A 20,922-nucleotide genomic window follows, 5' to 3' on the forward strand; every position below is an offset into this window, starting at 1 on the left:
AAAAAAAAAAGGATTTAGTGAGGGCTATCAAGTCCCACGCTTTGGGAGCACTTGGTTTTGGTATTGAATTTATTGGGCAGGACAATCTTATCATATAGGGTGATAATTATCTAAAATGGAATTTATGGTATCGTTATATATTTATTATATATGTTTTTATAATCTAATTTTTATTAATTTATTTTAATTAAAATTAGCTAATATATCTTAGCGTCCTGTGTACCCTAAAGACTAACGTCCCGCGTTCCCGTACCGTGTTTCCGTACCGAAACGTTCCGCGTTTCTGGCAACATTGCGATGGACACAAGCTTAATTTCTCCAAGATTAATTAGCTTGAAGTTGCATACAGTAATTATCTATACAGTAATTAATATGACTACTATCTAATTAATTACTCAAAGGAAAAGAGTGATGAGAGTGAGACCAAGATTCTCACAGCAGAAGATATCATATGCATGAAAACAACATAATGCATGTCTAATGATTAAAGCGCTTGATTCGTGATAAATCGACTAAAGCGCTTGACATATATACTGCAGTGATTTCTCGAGCACTCGATCTGCACACAAAATAAACAACATAATGTATATATAAGGATTAAGCTCATTTCTTGCCAATTGAGAATTGATTTGTACGTGATACTGATGATTAGAGTGCTTATATGAAATACTGCTTACTGGGGAAGAGGAGTATTTGCTTCATCTGATCGCTTTTATGCTCAAGAAGAACTGCTACCTCACTATTCATCAGACATTTCGCCTTCAGAAAATCTAAAAATAAACCACAGTTAAACCTGTTTGTACCCAATTTTGGTAAATCGGCCCTTGAAATATTGGCCGATTGATAAGAATTTCAAGGAACGATTTACCAAAAATGGGTGCAAACTGCAAACAAAACCACGTACATTTCCAAATCAACCTGGTAGTATAATCAGATAGCAGGCTCGGTCTTCAAACTTGCATGGCTGTCACAGAACATATAATATTTTGATTCTCGATCATCAATATCATATTTTAGGGTTCGATTCAGAGTTATACTGTCTAAAATCGGTTGGTATTTTGCAAAATTGATTGTTTTGTGGATTCCCCTTTCTGATAAACAGCATTGTGCAGGTCCCTTTTCTGAAGCGGGTGTACGATCACATAAACTGATAAACCAAAATGTGAAATTCTGGATTACTCTATTAAATTGAGACATTAGAAAACTCTGAGAGAGGTACAAAGAGATAGATTAGAATAGATACCCTCTCCGATTTGGAGCTCTGAAGCATTGTTGAAACTTGATTATTGAGAGAGCATAGAGGAGGTACGAATATCCCTAATTAGTACTGAACAGTTCTAACAAGTCCAGGGCACTATAAGAACCCAAAACATAGTTTAGCCCAATATGCTATTTGAGCAAATCAGTTTAGCCTTCTGTTTATTTATTTTTAATATTTATTTATACATTTATTTTTTAATATCTTCAATTCCATTAGCATTCCGTCACTCTGAATAAATTTAAAAATGACTGTTTGGTTCGGGGAAAGTAAACATTAGGTGAGTAAAGTTGTTATTTTTTTTGTTTGACATGCAAAATGAAGGAAGAGAAAATAATGCAAAATGAAAGAAGAGAAAATAGTTACTTTCCCTTGCCTCATTTTTTCCTTGCACAATATTATTATATTTTTTAATACGACACATTATTATCCTTATGTTACCAAACATTGAAATAAAAGCTTGCGAGAAATTTCATTTCACTTATCTTTCTCTGCCTAATAACCAAACGAATACTTTTACATGGTTTGACATAGTGAGAGATGTGAATAATGTGATTGGGGCACTTGTGGAGTGCAATGGTATGCCAAAGCAAGTCGAATGTGTTTTGAGCTTTATACCTTAGAGCATTTAGTTGGCTGATTTGCTAATATCAATCATTTCATCAATGCCCCAGGGACTTATTGCCCGACTAATTTGTATAGCCCGTATGAATAGTAACTACTTGGGCAATTGAGTTGTTGATTTTTGCCCATTGTTTTGCCTGACCAATTTAGTGGGCTCCACAACTGCTGCCATGTGCTATGCAAGAAGAAGGCTTTTTATAAGCCATGCGTTGTGCAACAGTAGTTTAATTATAGCTGTTGGATTGAGATCCAATGGCTATGATTAAATTACAATGACAATTTTTTGTTTTTATTTTTTTTAAAAATTGAAAGAATAATCCTAAACGTTTTTTCTACAAAATTCTATAAATATCACTCTATGATTAATGTTGTACGATTAATCTTATTTTTGATTAATCTTATTTGTAATTAATCAAATTATAAGTTTAACATTTTCAATTAATAAATTATTCAAAATTGAAATGTGAATAATGGATTAGTAAGAAAAATTGCCTTCAATTGGTGTATTGACAAATCAAATTATAAGTTTAACATTTTCAATTAATAAATTATTCAAAATTGAAATGTGAATAATGGATTAGTAAAAAAATTACCTTCAATTTGTGTATTGACAAAGAAAATGCAATTGCCAATTTCAGGTGAATAGTGAATTAGCATGGGACGATTCAATTGATAAATTAACAATTGCCCTTATCTGACGGGTGTAACTGGTCTTAGAAGTTGTTTATTTGAGAAATGTGTTATAAGCACACAACATAGAGAGAAAAGTCTCTTTCATAGCATAACATCAAGATGAATGATGCATGGTTTTTTGTTGGTTTTCATCTTATTACTCTTCAATGTTAGAAAATGTCATATGTGGGATGCTTCTTGGAAGTTGGAATCTTTCAAAGCTCCGAATATTCTAGTCTTGGTTCTGAACTTCTGATGGAAATAGTTATGCTCTCGCATATTCGCATCTCATCCTTCAATCTTTGCTCTCTTACCTAGCACCTCACCACTTTGCATTTATATTCTGATCGATCTGCTCATGTTCTGTGTGGAATCCCCATCAGAGTTTAACCAATAATTCATCGTCAAAGATATAGTAACTTAAACATCACTACCATAATTTGGCAAGGTCGAGTTCATCACCAACCCTAGTGTTTCTGTGGGTACGTTATCCTGTGGCACACCATTTCTACTATTAAGTAACCAAGTCCAATTGCAGCCCTTTTCATCATCGATCATGTGAGGGGCTTTTCTTCTACTTCACTAACCGTTATAATAGGGCTCTGGAGCTGTGATCCTTTACTACAAGGAAGAAGATCGATCGACTAGCTACCTCTTTTTTTTCATTGTTTCATATATTCTCTCTAGAACAGTCATGGCCCTAAATATTCCTAGTAAGAAATCCAGGACCTTGTGCTTTTTCTTGGTCCTTATTATTTGTATTGTAACTACATTAGCAGAGCTGCAGAGATTCGAACACCCCACAAAAGAAGATGGATCACTTAGTTTTCTGGTGCTTGGTGACTGGGGAAGAAGAGGAGATTTTAACCAGTCAGAAGTTGCCTTTCAGGTTCCACACCTCACTGTATAAACTTTATATTGCATTGGCTATATATATAACTGTGTTTGCTAAACAAATTTGCAATTTTTCTCTAATGGTGTAGATGGGAAGGGTTGGAGAGAAATTTGACATAGATTTTGTGGTTTCCACCGGAGACAACTTTTATGACAATGGGTTGAGCAGTGAACACGATACAGCATTTGAGGAGTCATTTACCAACATCTATACACAAACGAGTCTGCAAAAGCAATGGTACAGCAGTAAGTTCCCAATGAACCTAAAGCTTTTAATTTGTTTGTAGCTTTGTTTTAAACTCAGATTATTCGACATTAGTAAGTGTAGCTTTGCTTACTTAACTGGTTTCCAATTTTCATGTAGTTTTAGGCAACCATGATTATAGGGGTGATGCAGAGGCTCAGCTCAGCCCCCAGCTAAGGAAGATTGACAGAAGATGGCTTTGCTTAAGGTCTTTCATTGTCGACGCAGGTGAGCCTAATTTTGGAGTTTCAGATTGATTTAGCTACATGCATGAAACTAAAGTACTGAAATGTGAGACGTTTTATGAATTTTGGCAGAATTAGCAGAGATTTTGTTTGTAGACACCACTCCTTTTGTCGATATGTACTTCACAAGCACAGAGGACCATACTTATGACTGGCGAGGAATTCCTTCTCGCAAGGCTTATATTCAAACCCTGTTAAAGGTACTACATTTGAGATTTGAGAAATCTAGGTTCAGTTTAGAGGTTAATTGAAATAGGCTGTTGAATGTATGATTATACTGATGTTATTCTTGCAACAGGATGTTGAGTTAGCACTGAAAAAGTCATCTGCAAAGTGGAAGATAGTTGTTGGACACCATGCAATCAGAAGTATTGGGCATCATGGTGATACACAGGAGCTTATAAATCACCTTCTCCCAATTCTTCAGGTATATAAACACAAGTTGGATCCATCTCTTGCTAAAACAGAAGATGCATGAAAACTATTTCTTCATTGAAGGTTTGAAGCCAAGTAATATAACCTTTTATGCTTAAATCTCAGGCCAATGATGTGGACTTCTACATGAATGGGCACGATCATTGCCTAGAACACATCAGTGACAACAAAAGGTGGTAAATCCTAATCAAGAACTACTGTTATATGTCGAATTGTACTTGAGAATTGAAGAGAATATTGTTTGGAGCTGAGACTAATTGCGATGAATGTGCATTCATATTATGCAGCGGAATACAGTTTCTGACGAGTGGAGCAGGATCCAAAGCATGGAGAGGAGACATGAAGAATGAGGAGGCTTTGAACAAACAAGGCCAACTGGTGAACTTCTTCTATGATGGTCAAGGCTTCATGTCTGTGCAGTTGAATCCCACTCAAGCAGAGATCGCTTTCTTTGATGTCTTTGGCAACGTCATACATTCATGGACTGCTTTCAAGCTGCTTCACCCATCTATTTGATTATGTAAAAGTGTAAAACTGAATCGATCGCTTACTTTCGTAGCAAGCTAGCTAATTAGCCAGAGCCAAGAATATAGAGTAATCCACCTAGCTGCAATTGCAATTGTTCAATGTCATTCATTCGTGTACTTAGCGCATGCATTCCAAGTTCAATCTAATTTGTTAAACATTCTCTGATGATCAAAACCATGATAAACAAACTCGGGCTTCAGTATGTGAGCTAATTTTAGGAGTTGGAAGAACCTGAAAGACAAGAGTACAAGACGAGGGAAATTGCCAGGAAACTGATAAGCAAGCAACCGTATTAGCCAGGATATGGTCCATAGTCCAAACTTTATGACAACTGAAGCTCTTGACGGTACTACATTCACTAGGGATTCATTATTACATTCCCTACTCGGGTTTTATCATTACTGATGAAACCTCTAACACTGCATTAATGTTTCTGTTCAACTTTGGGAGTAGGATCTAGATTTTGCACTCAAATTTCAACTGCAAACTGGAAAACCGACGCCGAACATCATCCAATAAGAAGCGTAGGACATCTTCCCCAGGAAATAGTAGACCGGATTCTTCCCATTCTGGAGGTAACTAGTCTAACTTAGTAGCTCAGAGAATAACATGGTTGAGTGATGAGCATGCTCATATGCTATGATCTGTCTCTCGTATCTATTTTTTTTTTAAAAAAACTTTTATTAAAAAACTCACACACCCTACATATGTCAATGAGGTTTGAACTCATGACGTCAAAGTTGTTAATTAACCACCTTAACCAACCACGCCACGACATGACCACTGCTTGGAACATATAAGTAGCAAGAACGGGTGAAACAGCCTAACCCCATGTTACTCGGTTACATTATATCGATTAATAATACAACTGTTTCCTTAAGAACACTAGTTTATGATGCAGCCAAAAACAATTCTTGACTACTGGTGGTGGCTCCAAGGCATGGAAAGGTGAGACCTCTCTAGGTTGAATCAAGGCAGGTATGAGTTTTACCATGACGGGCAAAAGGTTCCTCTCAGCACAAATTAAACCAACCGATGCAGAATTTGCATTCTATGATGTTTTTGGTAAAATTCTGCATCGTTTCAATATATCCAATTCCAAGGGGCTTCACAGTCAAGTGTAAGATCATAGAGCTTCTATGTTATGTTCAATAAATGACCTTTTTTGTTTTTGCAACTAGTTAATATTGATGATGAAAGAAAAAGCTGTTCTCATCTAAGAAACAAATCAATCTTGCTGAACAATAGACTTGCCACACTTAAAAGTGGAGGTCCAACAAATTCCTGAACTACCACCCAACACCTGGGACAAAGACTAAATCTTAAACATGTTATATACAGAGTACCAAGTACATGGTATTTTCACTACTTCTGGGACTTTAACTATCCCCTTTTTTTTTAAGTAGGTCAGTTCAGTTATGCCTCCACCACATATGTAGTTCACTATGGCAGGATCTTAACTCGACTCTGTGCTCAGTTTGTAACAAAATGGTACCTGGAATCCACATAGCTCTCAACATCCCAGAGGAAAGAACCGAAAGTCACAGCTTCCAGAACAAGTCTCTTCAAACCACCAAAGCTGATTTTGATGTGTTCATCGTTGGAAGAATCAACTGTCCCCTGAGGAGTTATAACAATATCAGGTCTCCCAAACAATGCCTCGGTATGCTTTTCAATGATGCTAACAGCCTCTCTTGATCTGATTGTTGCATATCTTTGGAGGGTCTCTCCATCAACAGACATAACATAGGTTCTCAAGCGAGATGGTTTGATCAAGTTACCAAAACCTCCAGAACCCAAGCCCCCAGACCAAGAAGACACTTCAGGATGGGAAGCTGAATTATCCACACCACCAAGCCTCTTGTCCTCACCCACTGCCTTTTCAATATCACTGTCTTCTCCGCCCAGTGAACCTGGAAGGATCTTCATTGTCTTCTCAAGCTGAAACCTCTGATCAACCCGCTTGAGGAAGTATCCATACATTACAGATGCCGCATAAACCTGCCCCACTTTGAGCTTGCTTATCTGCGCTAAAGAGGTCGAGTCGTCCAACCGATTCCCTAGGATCAGAGACAGGTGATTCTGAATCATCTCGTAGGCTTCAGGAGAATGCAGTCGCTCAAGCTTGTCATCCTGACTCGGCCATGCATCAACTCGGCCAGAAGGGTCTGAAGCAGCCGGGGCAATAGAGGGTACCAAAGAAACATTAGCATCCATGAATTTCTGCACCACCAACGCATATAATATCTCTTCGAGAGCCTTCTTCCTTTCATTAGCTTTAACCTCGGCAATTCTCCTGATGATTGCAGAACAAATCATTAAATTAGAACTACAATTCTCTACTCAATCGAATATAGCATTCAATAACAACACAATTTGCTACTACTCACTGGCAAGATTTTAACTCACCTATATAAAACAAGATCAGTGCCCGACGCGGAAGCCTCTTCCTTCTCCTTCTTTTCCTCAGCATCGCGGGCCGTCTGGAGCTGTTCCAGCTGCTGCTCGACAGCAGTAGGCACAAGATGCGGGTGGCTTATCATCATCTGAGATAAAAACTGACCAATCGGAGACTCCAGCTGAAGTGGAGCAATTGGAGCACTAGAACCACCAGAGTCTGAAGACGAAGACGCCGCCCTAACAACCAAGCACCTCCTCCTTCCAAAACCCAATTGATGCTGCTACAAATCAAATAACACAAATTATTACACTAAAATCTACAAACTCCAACAAATCCAATAAATAACAAATCAAGATTCAACATAATTTATTAGAAACCCTAGAAATTACCTTGATGGAGGAGTGAGATTTGGCACCCAAAGGTCCCAAAGGCAGAAACTTGGGGCCCATCAGAAGAGGCGACCTTCCGACTGAATTGGAAGGCCTGAAGGCCGCGACTGATGAGTGGACAAAGCTCGCCGTGGCTGCTGCTTCCATTTTTCAGCTCTGGAAACTACGCACCCGAAATTTTAATTTTAGTTTACGATTAAGAAGTGATAATCCGCAATTGAAATTGGAAGCCCTAATTAGAGAGAGAGAGAGAGAGGCGGAGATTGAACAGTTGAAGAAGTGTAATACGTACCTGGTAGCGGTGAGAGAGATTTATAGCGGGAGAGAGAATCTGTGTGTGTCAAGCGTGGGGTACGTCGACTGGAATTTCAGAGGTTTCTGTGGGCGTGGTTGAGAAACGAGGCTGTTTTTTTTTTTTGTGATGGTCGTTATTCTCTGGAAGTATGGGGCTTTAGCTTAATTACTGAAACTCCCCCAGGAATTGTTTTATTTCGAGTTTGCTCCCCCCACGACGACGTGTGCCGTGCACTGCCTTCAAAATTAAGCTGGGAAATATATTAAGTTTTTGACTTCAAATTTGTTTTTATCTCACGTTATTATTATGAAAATTATGAGATTTTTTCTGGTAATAGGTTATAAGATCTTTGGAGTTTGGACTTTGGAGTGTTCTAGATAGAGCTAGTCATTTTTGGAAGATATGCTACGATGGAGAATTGGGACCCTTGTATTTTGTTTCTCGAGGGATGTGGATTAGTTGATAACTATTTATATGTAGTGATCAATTCAGTTGAGTTTTTTGTAGTTTTTTTTTAAGCTGATTTTTTGTAGTTGAAAAAAGTTTGAAATATATCATGTTACATTCTCAATGTTTATCATACATTATTTTAGTCACACATGCTTAAAAAAAGAAATAAGTGAAATAATGAGTGATTATTTTACATACTCCACTCTGTTTTAATAAACAGAATACCAAACAAAAAAAATAATGATATGAAATAAATTATACACTGTTTGATGGTTAACGGAAATATAATGATTGACCTTTTATAGTTTTCATCTGCTAATGTATGTTTTGTGCTGCATCAAAATGAAACAATGATCATGGGTGGCTCTTGTAGAGACCATAAAACTAGTTTGGCATGTTTAGGCTAACGCGTCTCAATTCCAATGGATCTTTTCTTTTTGTGGTTCAACAGTTCAACATTTCTAAGCACAATTTGCTTAAGAAATAGCCAGATGGAGCGGAATTGAAATTGAAATTTGTTGAGGGGGGCTTTACATAATTTCACCAAAGAAGGCGGGGGTTTACAATTACATAAAAACAAAACAAGCCGACCAGTGACCACAGCTGTGACTAAACCCCCAGGGCCTCTATCAAAGCCCGAAACGCCGTCGTTGAGTGTCTAGAGTCTGTTGAATCATGAAGTTCCGGTACGCCATGGTGTGCTCCTCCAACCAGAACCGGAGCATGGAGGCTCACGCGCTCCTCAAGCGTCAAGGCTTCGACGTCTCGTCGTACGGCACTGGATCCCACGTTAAGCTCCCTGGACCTTCCCTCAGAGAACCCAACGTCTACGAGTTTGGAACTCCTTATAAGCAGATGCTTGACGAGCTGAGGCGAAAAGACCCTGAATTGTATCCTTCCTCTAAACTTGTCCTTCAATTTCTTTCAATGGGGGGTTTTTCAAAGGTTTTTGCTTTAGTTATTGGTCATATTAGTATAGTTAGTTAAACCAATTGTGAATTTTATGATTATGAAATTGATAATTGTATGCTGCACTAGTATGTGATTAAGATTTTAGGGTCAATTCCGAGTTCTGTTTGCCATTTTTTGAATATACAATCTGGTATTATATGTGTCATGAACTTATTCCGGTGGCTTTTGTGTGATTGGATTTTATGGATTATGTGTTGGAGAGTATAGAATAGTCAATGATGTTGAAAACTGTTGTTGATAGTATGAGTACATTGCTTCTGTTTTGTACAATGTGGGTTTGGATTGTGCTTGTGTGTGACTGTGTACTCTGCATTGTAAACCATGCTAGTTTTATGTTGAGCCTTGACAATAAGGATGCAGGTACAAGCGGAATGGCATTTTGCCTATGCTCAAGAGAAACGTGGCAGTTAAACTGGCACCTCAGCGGTGGCAAGACAATGCCGCTGATGGTTCCTTTGACGTGGTGATTACTTTTGAAGAAAAGGTTTTTGATATGGTGGTTGAAGGTTGGTAATGCTTCCCTTCTCCTATTTATGGCTTGTATCATATGCATTTCAAATATGTGGTATATCCCAAATCAAATAAATGTACCTGTTCTGTTGTTATTATTTGCTTCCTTGGGAATATGTTTGTACTGCAATGTTGGAACATGAATTGGTGGTAGAGCTGTTCTCGATTCCTTAATAATGTGTCTTAGACACAGACTGCTGTACTGTATGAATGAGGATGACATAAGATAATGGGCAATTCAACTTATGTTTTTAAGTTCTAGGTATAAAATCCCTGTCAGCTTTAGTATTAGTTGAGATGGTTGCTGACACATTAAAATGATAACAGCCATCTTCTAAATCGGATCTTTGACAGACAAGGGTGAGTTGTAAGTAAATTAGAAACTTGGAGTTTCATGATCCTGTTCAAACTTGTAGATACAATTTGCTTGGTATGCTCTCAATAGATGGTTAAATATTATGAAGAAAACAAGTTTATTCTATAGAGATGTTGTAATAAGGTTTCTTATTCCGAGAGCTCTAGAGGGTTAATTTATCTGAAGTTGAAAGTTTTGAACAGTTTAGTACAATTTTGAAGCTGTAGCTGTAGGGTAGGATCGAAAACTGATATCTGCTGGTTTGAGATTACATGTTGTAGGCTTGCATATGGTTTCCAAGAGAAAGCCATGGCTGTTGAGAGATTCTTGTTATGCATAAAAGATGGATATTGCCAACATAATGAACAGGGTTTTGGTTATTTCCTTATGAGTTTGACTTCGCTACGTCTCACAGATCATTCTTTACTGTTGAAGTCTTTTAATTAAGCTTTTGTCAGAAGTTTGGATGTTCTAGAGTTATCTGTATCTTAATCGGGGACTTTGAACTTTAAGCATCTGTATTTGGCTTTTGTACCTATTCAGAAAAGAATAATAAGTTCTCACTAATCCAACTGATAGAAGCTTTGAAGCTTGCTGCACCATATGTTTTTGTTCAGTTTATATTTCTATGAAAATACATAGAGTATAAATGAATATGTAACTTGAAGACTCTATTAGTTTGTCTAACCACTGTGTGCTGCAATGTACAGATCTTCACAATCGGGACCAAGTGCTTAAGAAGTGTGTACTGATAATCAACTTGGAAGTAAAAGATAACCACGAGGAAGCAGCTGCGGGAGCTCGTCTTGCTTTAGATCTTTGCCAAGAGGTCCGTATTTGAATACTGCTCTAATTGAATTCTACATTGTAAAACACTGATTGATCTCCTTTTTTTTCTTTTTTCTTTTTTCGGCCTAGCTTGATGCGACTGAGTCATGGGAGGATTCAATTGACGACATTCTGAATGGTTTTGAGAAACAACATCGGCGGAAGTTACTGTATAGCATCTCATATTACTGAATCTGTTATGTCAGAAACAAAAAGTTCAAGAACCAATTTAACCACTAATTGCTCTCCCTATTTTAACATTCTTGCATAAAGACTCCAATTTCAATACAAATCTACCATCAATTTTGCTTGTAGTAACATCCATTTCTACTACCATCCTCAGTTCTTTATGTTGCAAGTTGCAACGATCCATTAATGAGCTTAAGTTTGAATTTTGCACTCTAAAGTTATCGATGGCCACTGCAAAAGTAACAGACTCGCTGCTTGGCAGCCACCTATTGAAAACTATGCATCTTTTTTCGATTGCTGAACGAAAACACACATACACATTTGAAAACTATACCTATAAACTGAATGGCCAAGATGTAGATATAAGATCGAAAGGTGGGATAAGCCGAAAAGTTTTCACCAAGTTCTTAACTTAAGGGTCCTCACTAGAAGAGTTTCCCATGCGTTATGTTGAATTTCTATGTGCATAAACATACAGGCGTTATGCGTTATGTTTAATTTCTGTGTGCATAAACGTTCAATAATATTCGGGGAAGGAGAGCAAGAATTAACTGATGAAAATGTTTTATATAATATTTCAGAGTATTGAAATTCTTTTTTAACAGAAAAATTGAAGGCGGGAGAGAAAATAAGCAGCGAATGGTGATACGTCACGTGGTGGCGTCATCGGGGGCGCAGCAAAAACTTCAATAACTGTGTGTGTGGATTGGCGGTGGCTATGTCCAAGTCTGAACTGTCAAAGAAAACAAAGAGAAAACAAGAAGAAAAAAGCTCTCTCTTGCTTCCATTTGGGAGGAAGCGCCCCCCAAACTTTCAAATCATCCACTCCATCGTTGACATATCAAATCTCAACCCAAACACACATTTCCCCTGATTCTTCTCTCTCTTCCATTTTCCGTTTTTCTCGCGATTCCTCTAACCGCCGCGCCATGGCGACTCCGGAACCGGAGGACGGGAAAAGCTGGGAGGAGCTACTGCGAAAGATGCTACCTTCCGGCGCGCCGTTGCCGGACGAGGACCATCTCGACTACTCCATCGCCGTTGAGTACGTCGGCCCTCCGCTCTCCTACGAAGTCCCCAAGGTTGATCCGGTCGACGTCGATTCGCTTCACAGCGCCTCCGTCGTTTCGGCCTCGGCTTCCGAGCTTTCGTCGATTCCGGTGGCCGAGCCGCTCGATCAGAACCCCTCTCGGTTCAGCCGGATCAGAAACGGCGACGCCGCGAACGAAACGCAGACCTCGACGTCGTTTTCGGTAGGTTTCAGCTCTGAGTTTTCAGCGCAGGACTCGAATTCGGAGCCGAAACCGATCGAGCACGACGGCGGAGGTGGAGGAAAGAGAGCGGCGGTTGTGACTTTCAACACGCCGAGAGAATCGGAGACGGAGGACGACGGCGACCTGTCGGCTTCGCCGAAATCGGAACCGGTGGGGTCGCCGGTGGCTTGGGCTTCGCCGATGAGGTTAGCGAGTAAGAGAGGGATTTGCAGCCGATGTGGAAAAGGGAACAGATTGAAGGAGAGGGAGTGGTGCTTGGTGTGTGACTCAAAGTATTGTAGTAACTGTTTGCTTAAAGCTATGGGCTCAATGCCGGAGGGGAGGAAATGCGTGAGCTGCATTGGGCGGCCTATAGACGAGTCCAAGAGGGCTAGTTTGGGCAAGTGTTCAAAGATTCTTTCTAGGGTTTGTAGTCCTTTGGAGATTGGGCAGATAATGAGGGCTGAGAAGGAGTGTCCGGCCAATCAGCTCCGGCCGCAGCAGTTAGTTGTGAATGGGAGGGAGTTGAGGGAAGAAGAGCTGGGTGAGATTTTGGGATGTGAAGTACCTCCTCAGAAGTTGAAGCCTGGGAGATACTGGTACGATAAGGATTCGGGCCTCTGGGGGAAGGTAATGGATGAGCTTTTGATGTGTTATTGCTGGTGTTTCTTTTTTGGATTTGTGTTTTTGATTGTGTGTTTGATTTCAGGAGGGAGAGAAGCCTGATTGTGTCATTACTCCGAAACTGAATGTTGGGGGTAAGCTTCGGGCTGATGCCAGCAATGGGAACACTAACGTATTCATGAATGGTAGAGAGATCACCAAGATTGAGCTTAGGGTGCTCAAGGTATGCAAAATCAGTGACTAGAAGCGCACATTGACTGAACTTAATCAACTTATCTGTTAATTGTGTCATTAGTGGAAGTCTGAGCTTATTATTTGGTTCATTTCAGCTGGCCAAAGTGCAGTGCCCTCCAGATACGCATTTCTGGGTGTATGAAGATGGTACATATGAGGAGGAAGGGCAGAATAACATTAAGGGGAACATATGGGGAAAGGTTCTCTCGTACCTGTGAATGCTGGAATTTTGTTGTCTTTCGTAGGAGTTTGAAATTTAGATAAATGAGTTTGAGTCGAATTTTAAGACAATTGCAGTTTGGTTTTTGTCAGGCAGGCATCCACCCGTTTCATTTGTTCATTATTCTCATTGCCTGTACCATCTTGTAATCAAAATGGGGCAAGAGAAGATCCTTCAGCACAACCTTCAAGTAGGTCCATACCTGAATACTTGGATCAGGGAAGGGTTCAAAAACTGTTGTTATTTGGCCTGGAGGGATCTGGAACTAGCACTATCTTCAAGCAGGTGACTTTACGTTTTGCTGCTTTTGCTCCAGTATATCCTTGCTGGGCTTGACAAGTGTGATGTTGATTAAATTATATGACAATTTAGAATGCGTAGTTTATCCTTCGTTTTCTCCACATAATAGGCCAAGTTCTTATATGGGAACGAGTTCACTCCTGAGGAGGTGCAGAACATGAAGCTAATGATTCAAAGCAATATGTACAAGTACCTAAGTATATTACTTGAGGGCCGAGAACGTTTTGAAGATGAAGCTTCATTGGAGAAAACGTCTGATTCGCCATCAGGTCTCTATTTATTTAATTGTACTATTTTCATTTTCTTCGTTTTCTGTTGGCAACACTGTTAATAAGTTGAAACTTAGGAAACTAGCTATTTGTTTGGTCCATCTTTGCAAGTTGCAATATCTTCTCATGACTCTTGATACATTGTGGTTGTTCAGTTATGAGCTTGTACTAAGCCACGCAAACAGACTTTTGTTCCTTTGTTCTATGGGTAAAAGGCTTTGGAATCAGTAATTATGAATTTGCTCTTTGCTATGAAAACCAAATGTAACATTTGGTTTATTTGTTTGCCTCCGTTTAATATCTCATATTACATGGATTTTGGTTGCTTTTAATATGGATAGAATAAATTTCACAGGCATGCTGAATAGTACATTTTTTTTTTGAAGATTGTAGAGGAAACATGTTTACACGTCTTAGGGATATAGATGATTTTGCTTATTTGGTTCTCTGCATGTAGGCATTAATGACCCTTAGAACAGTGGTTGACTGAAATGAATTTATTTGAAACAGTAGTTGATGAAAGTAAGCAATGCATCTATTCAATCAACCAAAGATTCAGGCACTTTTCTGACTGGTTGCTGGATATCATGGCAACCGGAGACTTGGATGCATTCTTCCCTGCTGCTACACGTGAGTATGCTCCTATTGTAGATGAAGTTTGGAAAGATTCTGCCATCCAGGAAACATACAAAAGAAGGGAGGAATTACATTTTCTTCCAGAAGTTGCCAAGTATTTCTTAGATCGGGTTAGTTATACCTTGTTTTGTCCGCACATCTTTTAACTCCTACTTCAACCAGATTTATTCTTTTATTTTGTCCATCAATAAGGTTACACCTGAATATGTTTAATCATCTTGTGTGGACTTGACAGTGTCATAACGACGTGCCAACATAAACTTTTATGGCTTTTCTTCTGTTGTTTTGTAACAATTCCTATATTTATTATGCAGAGAAAATGAGTCTGTCTTTATTTTTTAACCAAAACAGATACTGGACTGAATTATGAAATATCATATTTGTTAACACTGTTTAAAATATGAATTTTATTGATCACTGAACTGGTAGTATTCCACTAATCGAAATTTTAAATTTAGGATATTCAGCTCTATAACTATCTAATTTATATTACATGGCATAAATGTGGTATCATTAACAGATAGATGGATTCGAGCAAGCTGGATAGGTTTTATTATTATTATTTTTTCTGAGTTTGACTACATTTCAAATCTTCGGGTTGTTAACCTCATGGATATTGGTGTTTCATTTGAACAGGCTATAGAAATATCTAGTAACGAGTATGAGCCAACCGAGAAGGACATTTTATATGCTGAAGGAGTTACTCAAAGCAATGGCCTTACCTCTCTAGAATTTTCATTTGACGATAGAAGCTCCATGTCTCAGCTATACAACGAAAACTATGAATGCCCCCCTCCTCTAACCAAGTAAAACCTTTGTTCTTTCACCCCTAATCAGAGTGATTTCTGTCTTCTTATCTTCTTTTTGCTTCTCCTGAAATCATCAAGCTAGTCCTCACAAGGTTTTCTTGTCTCAGGTACCAACTAATTTGTCTTAGTTCTAAGGGACTGAATGATGGGTGCAAATGGCTGGCAATGTTTGAGGATGTGAGGGCAGTGATCTTTTGTGTTGCTTTGAGTGACTATGATCAAATGTGGGCCCTTGGTAATGGGCGTCTTCATAATAAAATGCTGGCAAGCAGAGATTTGTTCGAGAGTTTGGTGAGGCACCCTTGTTTTAGTAACACTCCATTTGTTCTGGTGCTGAACAAATATGATGCATTTGAAGACAAGATAGCCCAGGTTCCCTTGTCAGCTTGCGAGTGGTTCAAGGACTTCAATCCTGTTAAGCCGCACAATAATAATCAGTCTCTAGCTCAGCAAGCATATTACTATGTGGCAGTGAAATTCAAAGAACTCTATTTGTCCCTGAGCGGTCAAAAGTTATTTGTAGCGCAAACTCGAGCTAGAGACGGTAACTCAGTTGATGTGGCATTCAAGTACATCAGGGAGATCCTCAAATGGGATGAAGAGAAGGATGATAATTTCTTGGGGATAAATGGGGATGACTCATTTTACAGTACAGAAATGAGTTATTCTCCACATCTCAGGCAAGAGTAAAACCACTGTTGTGTTTGGCTCGGTCAAGTCAGCATTGACAAGTGAAAGTTGAAGGCGTCATGAAGGCTTTGCCATTCATGCTACCACCACTTGTAGAAGGTAGAGTAGCAAATTGATCGATCACACTGGAAAATTGTTTACTTATTAATTTCTTTTTTATTGTTTCATTTTTCGGTTACACGTCGATTTGCTTCTTTCTTCTTCTGTTCTTTCTTTGTAGGCTGGATGTGTATTATAGGGTAGGCCGGATTTCTTTTCAAGCTTATTTGCCATTCTGGCTGATTAGGTACACGAGATGAATATCGGTTCTGTAAAATAAGCTCATTTTGACTGGAGATTTTTTTTTTTTCTGTACAGTGCTTCATATGTGAATAAAAGCATATCTACTGAAGATTCTTACATAACATTTGCTTCATCCCAATCAACCCGGGTTTTATGCAGCATATGTTTATATCTTAATCCTGGTATTTGGTATTACTCACTAGTCCTTTAACCCAAAAACAAAGAAGAAGCACTCAAAGTCAAGACCAATCAAGAAGGTAAAGATAGCTAAGCTTGATTTAAAAGAAGACCAGGACTTGTTCTTACAAACTTATTAAGGTGACTTGATTCTATAGATTCTCCAGTTATGCAAGCAAGACTAAAATAAGATATAGAAGCAGCTGGAGGTATCGGTATTGTGCATCTCCTCTAAATTTCAGAAAGAATCGTAATGTTCTTGGTCAACGCGTCAACAGCTCACTCACATACATTACCCTTCCTTAACAAGCTCATATATTTCTACAACTTAATTCGTTTACTCATAAACGTATGAGAGTCTATGCTTTTACCATTTCCTCTTTGACGGTTTGCGGATTTTTAAGTTTTCAAACCTTCAACGGTCAACATTCAAATACTACTATTTCTCACTAAAACCCTCCTCTTTCGTTCAAACTCCTCTCTATATATGTACACGGCCTCAACTCTCAAACTTTGAACACGGCTGCGTGTGAAACCCTTCCCTACTACAACACACCAATACATAAAGCCCTTCACCTCCCTCCTATATTTCTCACAATCACAAGCTTCATTCTTTAGCTCTCAATATCTGAAAAAACTTGTACTATACTACTAGCACTAAAATGGTTTTGGGTTGGAGAAGAAGGCGCAGCACCACCAGCCACCGTGCCACCGCAGCGAAGAAGCAGCCTTCGCCTGGCAACCTCGACATGGACCAACTCGTGATCCCAAAGCATTTTCTCTGTCCGATATCTCTTGACTTGATGAAAGATCCGGTCACATTGTCCTCCGGGATAACCTACGATCGGCAAAGCATTGACACGTGGTTGGAAGCCGGGAACTTCAAGTGTCCGGTGACGAATCAGGTGCTGAGAAACTTTGATATGATTCCTAACCATACTCTCCGAACAATGATCCAAGAATGGAGCTCTCAGAACCAACGCTTCGGCATTCACCGTGTTCCAACTCCTAGAGTTCCCATCATGGCAGTTGAGGTGTCCGAGATTCTGTATAGCATCACAGCCTCAGCGAGACGCGTGGATCAAAATGGCTGCTTAGAGAGCGTGCAGAGGATCAAGAAATGGGCGGGTGAGGGTGACCGGAACAAGAGGTGCATCGTGGAGAATGGAGCGGCCTCTGTTCTTGCATCTGCATTTGATGCTTTTGCTAGCGATGGCATAAAGAAAAATGGTCGGCTGTGTGAAGAAATCTTATCAGCTTTGAGTTGGATGTTGTTTCAGTCATTAGATGAAGAAACCCAAAAGTACTTGGGATCTCATGCTTCTTTGGATTGCTTGGTTTGGTTCCTCAAGGGTGATAAAGATCCTTTGGTGAAGCAAAACTCGATTCTTGTATTGAAAGAGCTTCTGTCTAGTTGCAATGATCAGAACAAACGTGCAGTTGAAGCATTGGCAGAGATTGAAGGAGTCAGTAAGATACTTTTCGATTTCATCAAGGGGAAAGTTTCCATGACAATTACCAAGGCTTCTTTAACAGTAGTCTTCTACTTGGTTTCATTCAGTGAGAAGTTCAGATCAGCATTCTTGGAGATGGGTGTGGTTTCCCTTTTGTTAGAGACCATTCTCGACTCGGAGAATGGCATAACCGAGAGGGCTTTGTATATTTTGGATTGTCTTTGTGACTGCAAAGAAGGGAGAGAGCAGGCCTATGCTAATGCTTTGACTATACCAGTTTTGGTGAAGAAGATTTTGAGGGTGTCGGAAATGGCAACCGAGCATTCAATCTCTGCTGTTTGGAAGCTGTGCAAGAATGCGACTAGGCAAGAAGAGAGAGTACTTGTTGAGGCTCTTCAAGTTGGTGCATTTCAGAAGCTGTTGCTGGTTTTACAAATTCGTTGCGCAGGCGAATATGGCACAAAGGATAAAGCAACTGAGCTTTTGAAGCTCTTGAATCCATACAGAGCTGGATTGGAATGCATCGAGTCTGTAGATTTCAAGAGTATTAGAAGGTCATTCTGAGATTCTTTACAAAGAGAAATTCTGTTCTTTGATTTCTTTCTACTAATTTATACTTCATCAATTTGATGAACACAATCATTGCAGACTGTTAATTTGTTAGAATAATAATTTGTTCTCCAGAGTTGTACAATACTGCTATTAAGTGGAATTAAGAAATGACATACTATTCATTACTGAATGTTTCTCACTTTCTTGTCTAGCTATCTGTTTGGTTCCATTTTCCCTTTAGATGTCACACCAGTTAGTCACGATGTTTATATCAATTAAGTCATTAAGCAGCGATGGATGGATGTGTTTGCAACATGGTTTAGAAAAAGAAAGTGCCGCACCTTAAGGGAAAAAACACATGATCATGCACATCCTTTTGCCCACCTCTTGGTGGCGACTGAACGTCGGCATTGAGCATCAACCATCAGTGTTCTAATAAAGACAAGCAAAAGAAGAAGAAATATTGTAATTGCTTAGTTTTTATTTAGGATTAGGAGAAGTTGGAAGCATACATATATGTTGTTGGATCTCATAACATATATAGGAACAATATATAGAAAGATGAATGATTTGATTACTGGAATATAACTATAATGGATGCACTTTTTTTAAAGTGTAAAATTTAACAGCGTACATATCCACGCCTCATGTTCATGATCGTGTAACGATGCTAACGTTGGCTCTTCAAGTGAGGCTAAGCACATCAAAGAAAATGTTGTATGCTCTTCCAATCTTGTATAAACCAACTCCCAAAAAGAAAACCAGAATTTTCACCAAAAATTTTAGACTACAACACAAGTTTCAGCTGAAACGGCACATTTTAATTAATTTTAAACCCGACTTCGGTGACAAGGTGACCACATCTAATGAATATAAGACACGTGTTAATTTTAAAAAAGGCTTGACTGTAATTTAAGGACATAACAAGAGGGTTTTGGGTATTTAGTATGTTTGTTTATAATTATTGTTGACAATTATCAATCTCTTATTGGGGTTTGTCACCCATAAATGATCATAGCTGGTCACCCAAGTTATTTCCATTAATTTCTCGGAGCGGATTCAGTGCACCATGGTGCACTGGAACCAAACGGATTAAGTAAACGGTGTCAAAAAGAATCAAACCACAGTAAAATCTCATAACTTCATCATCTCTCCCAATCACTCCCCAATTTCTCTCTGTTCTCCCCTTCCCTCTCCATTACATCTCAGTCCCTTTCAATTCACCGCCCCCCCCGGCCCCGGTTTCCTCCAATTCCTTCAACTCCCGACCGCGTCTCCGTCGCCGGGAACGGGTAATTAGAATGCTGACTGTCGCTAGTTGATTATGATTCTGGGGAATTTGAAATTTTTGGGCTCCAGGGGTTTTGGGTCTAGGTAGATCCCAAATTGGGTAGAATGGTTTAGAAGGTTTTGAATTCCTTATTGGGTGAAAGTGCAGCAAAATTTAGCTCTGCAGTTTTGTTTCCTCATCAAAGAAAACTAATTGGGTGCCAGCCTTCCCAGCCATCCCTCCCGATTTCGTATTGGGTGAAAGTTGCACAGTTGTTGCTGTGCCAACAAATTTTGTAGATGAATCCGTCTTCAGTTTCTTTAAATCATAGGATGTAGAATATCATATGTGCACCTTCTTCTTCTTCTTGATCCTTCAGTCTTCTGGTACCTTACTTGTTTCTACAAGTTTTACCATGGTTAAATTTTTGGGGTTTCAATTATATTTGACGGTGTGAGTGTTGAAGTTTGTTTCATGTAGAACTTAGATTAAATCAATGGCTGAGATTGCATTATCACAGTTGGTTCACTTATACCTCGGTGTATACAAGAACTTTCGTTAATTTCTCTAAAATCTTCTAGTAATTCTAAAACCGACCGAACTTAAAAAGATCTAAGATTGTCAAACTGTATCAATCCTTAAAAGACCTGTATATGTGTGTGTACGTAGGAGGGGGACAAGCTGTCAAAGCTTGCACATTTGGAATGTGATTTTTTATGCATCTTTTCAAACAGCCTCCGAGTGGGAATTTGGAAGGACTAGGAGCGGAGCCTTGTTCCAACTGTGGCACATTTGGAATGTGATTTTTTTGTATCTTTTCAAACACCCTCCGAGTGGGAATTTGGAAGGACTAGGAGCGGATC

The 20,922-nt window shown here is 39.1% G+C and overlaps 5 protein-coding genes across 5 annotated transcripts; 4 read left to right on the plus strand and 1 right to left on the minus strand.

The window, feature by feature from the left end:
- The first annotated feature begins 2,855 nt into the window (after nt 1–2,855).
- Nucleotides 2,856–4,888, plus strand: LOC101298799 (purple acid phosphatase 17-like). The gene is made up of 7 exons (XM_004299454.1): nt 2,856–3,443; nt 3,538–3,694; nt 3,813–3,920; nt 4,010–4,137; nt 4,236–4,364; nt 4,478–4,545; nt 4,660–4,888. The coding sequence occupies exons 1-7, from the start codon at nt 3,249–3,251 to the stop codon at nt 4,886–4,888; spliced, it is 1,014 nt and encodes a 337-aa protein (XP_004299502.1). The 5' UTR covers nt 2,856–3,248.
- A 1,179-nt stretch (nt 4,889–6,067) lies between these two features.
- On the minus strand, nt 6,068–8,113 carry LOC101299089. The gene is made up of 4 exons (XM_004299455.1): nt 7,983–8,113; nt 7,691–7,853; nt 7,310–7,581; nt 6,068–7,196 (listed from the first exon to the last, which is right to left on the minus strand). Exons 2-4 carry the CDS (start codon nt 7,835–7,837, stop codon nt 6,374–6,376), a joined length of 1,242 nt encoding a protein of 413 aa, XP_004299503.1. The 5' UTR covers nt 7,838–7,853; nt 7,983–8,113; the 3' UTR covers nt 6,068–6,373.
- Nucleotides 8,114–9,034: 921 nt separating this feature from the next.
- LOC101299382 (RNA polymerase II subunit A C-terminal domain phosphatase SSU72-like) lies at nt 9,035–11,416 on the plus strand. Its single transcript, XM_004299456.1, has 4 exons — nt 9,035–9,325; nt 9,768–9,913; nt 10,983–11,101; nt 11,191–11,416. Exons 1-4 carry the CDS (start codon nt 9,111–9,113, stop codon nt 11,290–11,292), a joined length of 582 nt encoding a protein of 193 aa, XP_004299504.1. The 5' UTR covers nt 9,035–9,110; the 3' UTR covers nt 11,293–11,416.
- An 802-nt stretch (nt 11,417–12,218) lies between these two features.
- On the plus strand, nt 12,219–16,495 carry LOC101299673. The gene is made up of 8 exons (XM_004299457.1): nt 12,219–13,172; nt 13,252–13,389; nt 13,496–13,600; nt 13,717–13,905; nt 14,030–14,189; nt 14,664–14,935; nt 15,462–15,631; nt 15,742–16,495. The coding sequence occupies exons 1-8, from the start codon at nt 12,219–12,221 to the stop codon at nt 16,322–16,324; spliced, it is 2,571 nt and encodes an 856-aa protein (XP_004299505.1). The 3' UTR covers nt 16,325–16,495.
- Nucleotides 16,496–17,298: 803 nt separating this feature from the next.
- On the plus strand, nt 17,299–18,988 carry LOC101299960 (U-box domain-containing protein 21-like). The gene has a single exon (XM_004299458.1). It carries the CDS (start codon nt 17,446–17,448, stop codon nt 18,799–18,801), a length of 1,356 nt encoding a protein of 451 aa, XP_004299506.1. The 5' UTR covers nt 17,299–17,445; the 3' UTR covers nt 18,802–18,988.
- Nucleotides 18,989–20,922: the final 1,934 nt, after the last annotated feature.

The sequence above is a fragment of the Fragaria vesca genome, linkage group LG5, assembly GCF_000184155.1.
Source record: "Fragaria vesca subsp. vesca linkage group LG5, FraVesHawaii_1.0, whole genome shotgun sequence".
Lineage (NCBI taxonomy): Eukaryota > Viridiplantae > Streptophyta > Magnoliopsida > Rosales > Rosaceae > Fragaria > Fragaria vesca.

Bases quoted from the DNA above. Each gene is read 5' to 3' on its own strand.
- LOC101299673 (XM_004299457.1), top strand. From the start codon at position 12,219: ATGGCGACTCCGGAACCGGAGGACGGGAAAAGCTGGGAGGAGCTACTG. The intron at 13,173-13,251 runs GTAATGGATGAG...GTTTGATTTCAG, and splicing joins ATTCGGGCCTCTGGGGGAAG to GAGGGAGAGAAGCCTGATTG. The intron at 14,936-15,461 runs GTTAGTTATACC...TCATTTGAACAG, and splicing joins CCAAGTATTTCTTAGATCGG to GCTATAGAAATATCTAGTAA.
- LOC101298799 (XM_004299454.1), top strand. From the start codon at position 3,249: ATGGCCCTAAATATTCCTAGTAAGAAATCCAGGACCTTGTGCTTTTTC. The intron at 4,365-4,477 runs GTATATAAACAC...CTTAAATCTCAG, and splicing joins ACCTTCTCCCAATTCTTCAG to GCCAATGATGTGGACTTCTA. The intron at 4,546-4,659 runs GTGGTAAATCCT...CATATTATGCAG, and splicing joins CACATCAGTGACAACAAAAG to CGGAATACAGTTTCTGACGA.
- LOC101299089 (XM_004299455.1), bottom strand. From the start codon at position 7,837: ATGGAAGCAGCAGCCACGGCGAGCTTTGTCCACTCATCAGTCGCGGCC. The intron at 7,582-7,690 runs GTAATTTCTAGG...TTTGATTTGTAG, and splicing joins AATCTCACTCCTCCATCAAG to CAGCATCAATTGGGTTTTGG. The intron at 7,197-7,309 runs GTGAGTTAAAAT...TGCAATCATCAG, and splicing joins ACTGATCTTGTTTTATATAG to GAGAATTGCCGAGGTTAAAG.
- LOC101299382 (XM_004299456.1), top strand. From the start codon at position 9,111: ATGAAGTTCCGGTACGCCATGGTGTGCTCCTCCAACCAGAACCGGAGC. The intron at 9,326-9,767 runs GTATCCTTCCTC...ATAAGGATGCAG, and splicing joins AGGCGAAAAGACCCTGAATT to GTACAAGCGGAATGGCATTT. The intron at 9,914-10,982 runs GTTGGTAATGCT...TGCAATGTACAG, and splicing joins TTTTGATATGGTGGTTGAAG to ATCTTCACAATCGGGACCAA.
- LOC101299960 (XM_004299458.1), top strand. From the start codon at position 17,446: ATGGTTTTGGGTTGGAGAAGAAGGCGCAGCACCACCAGCCACCGTGCC.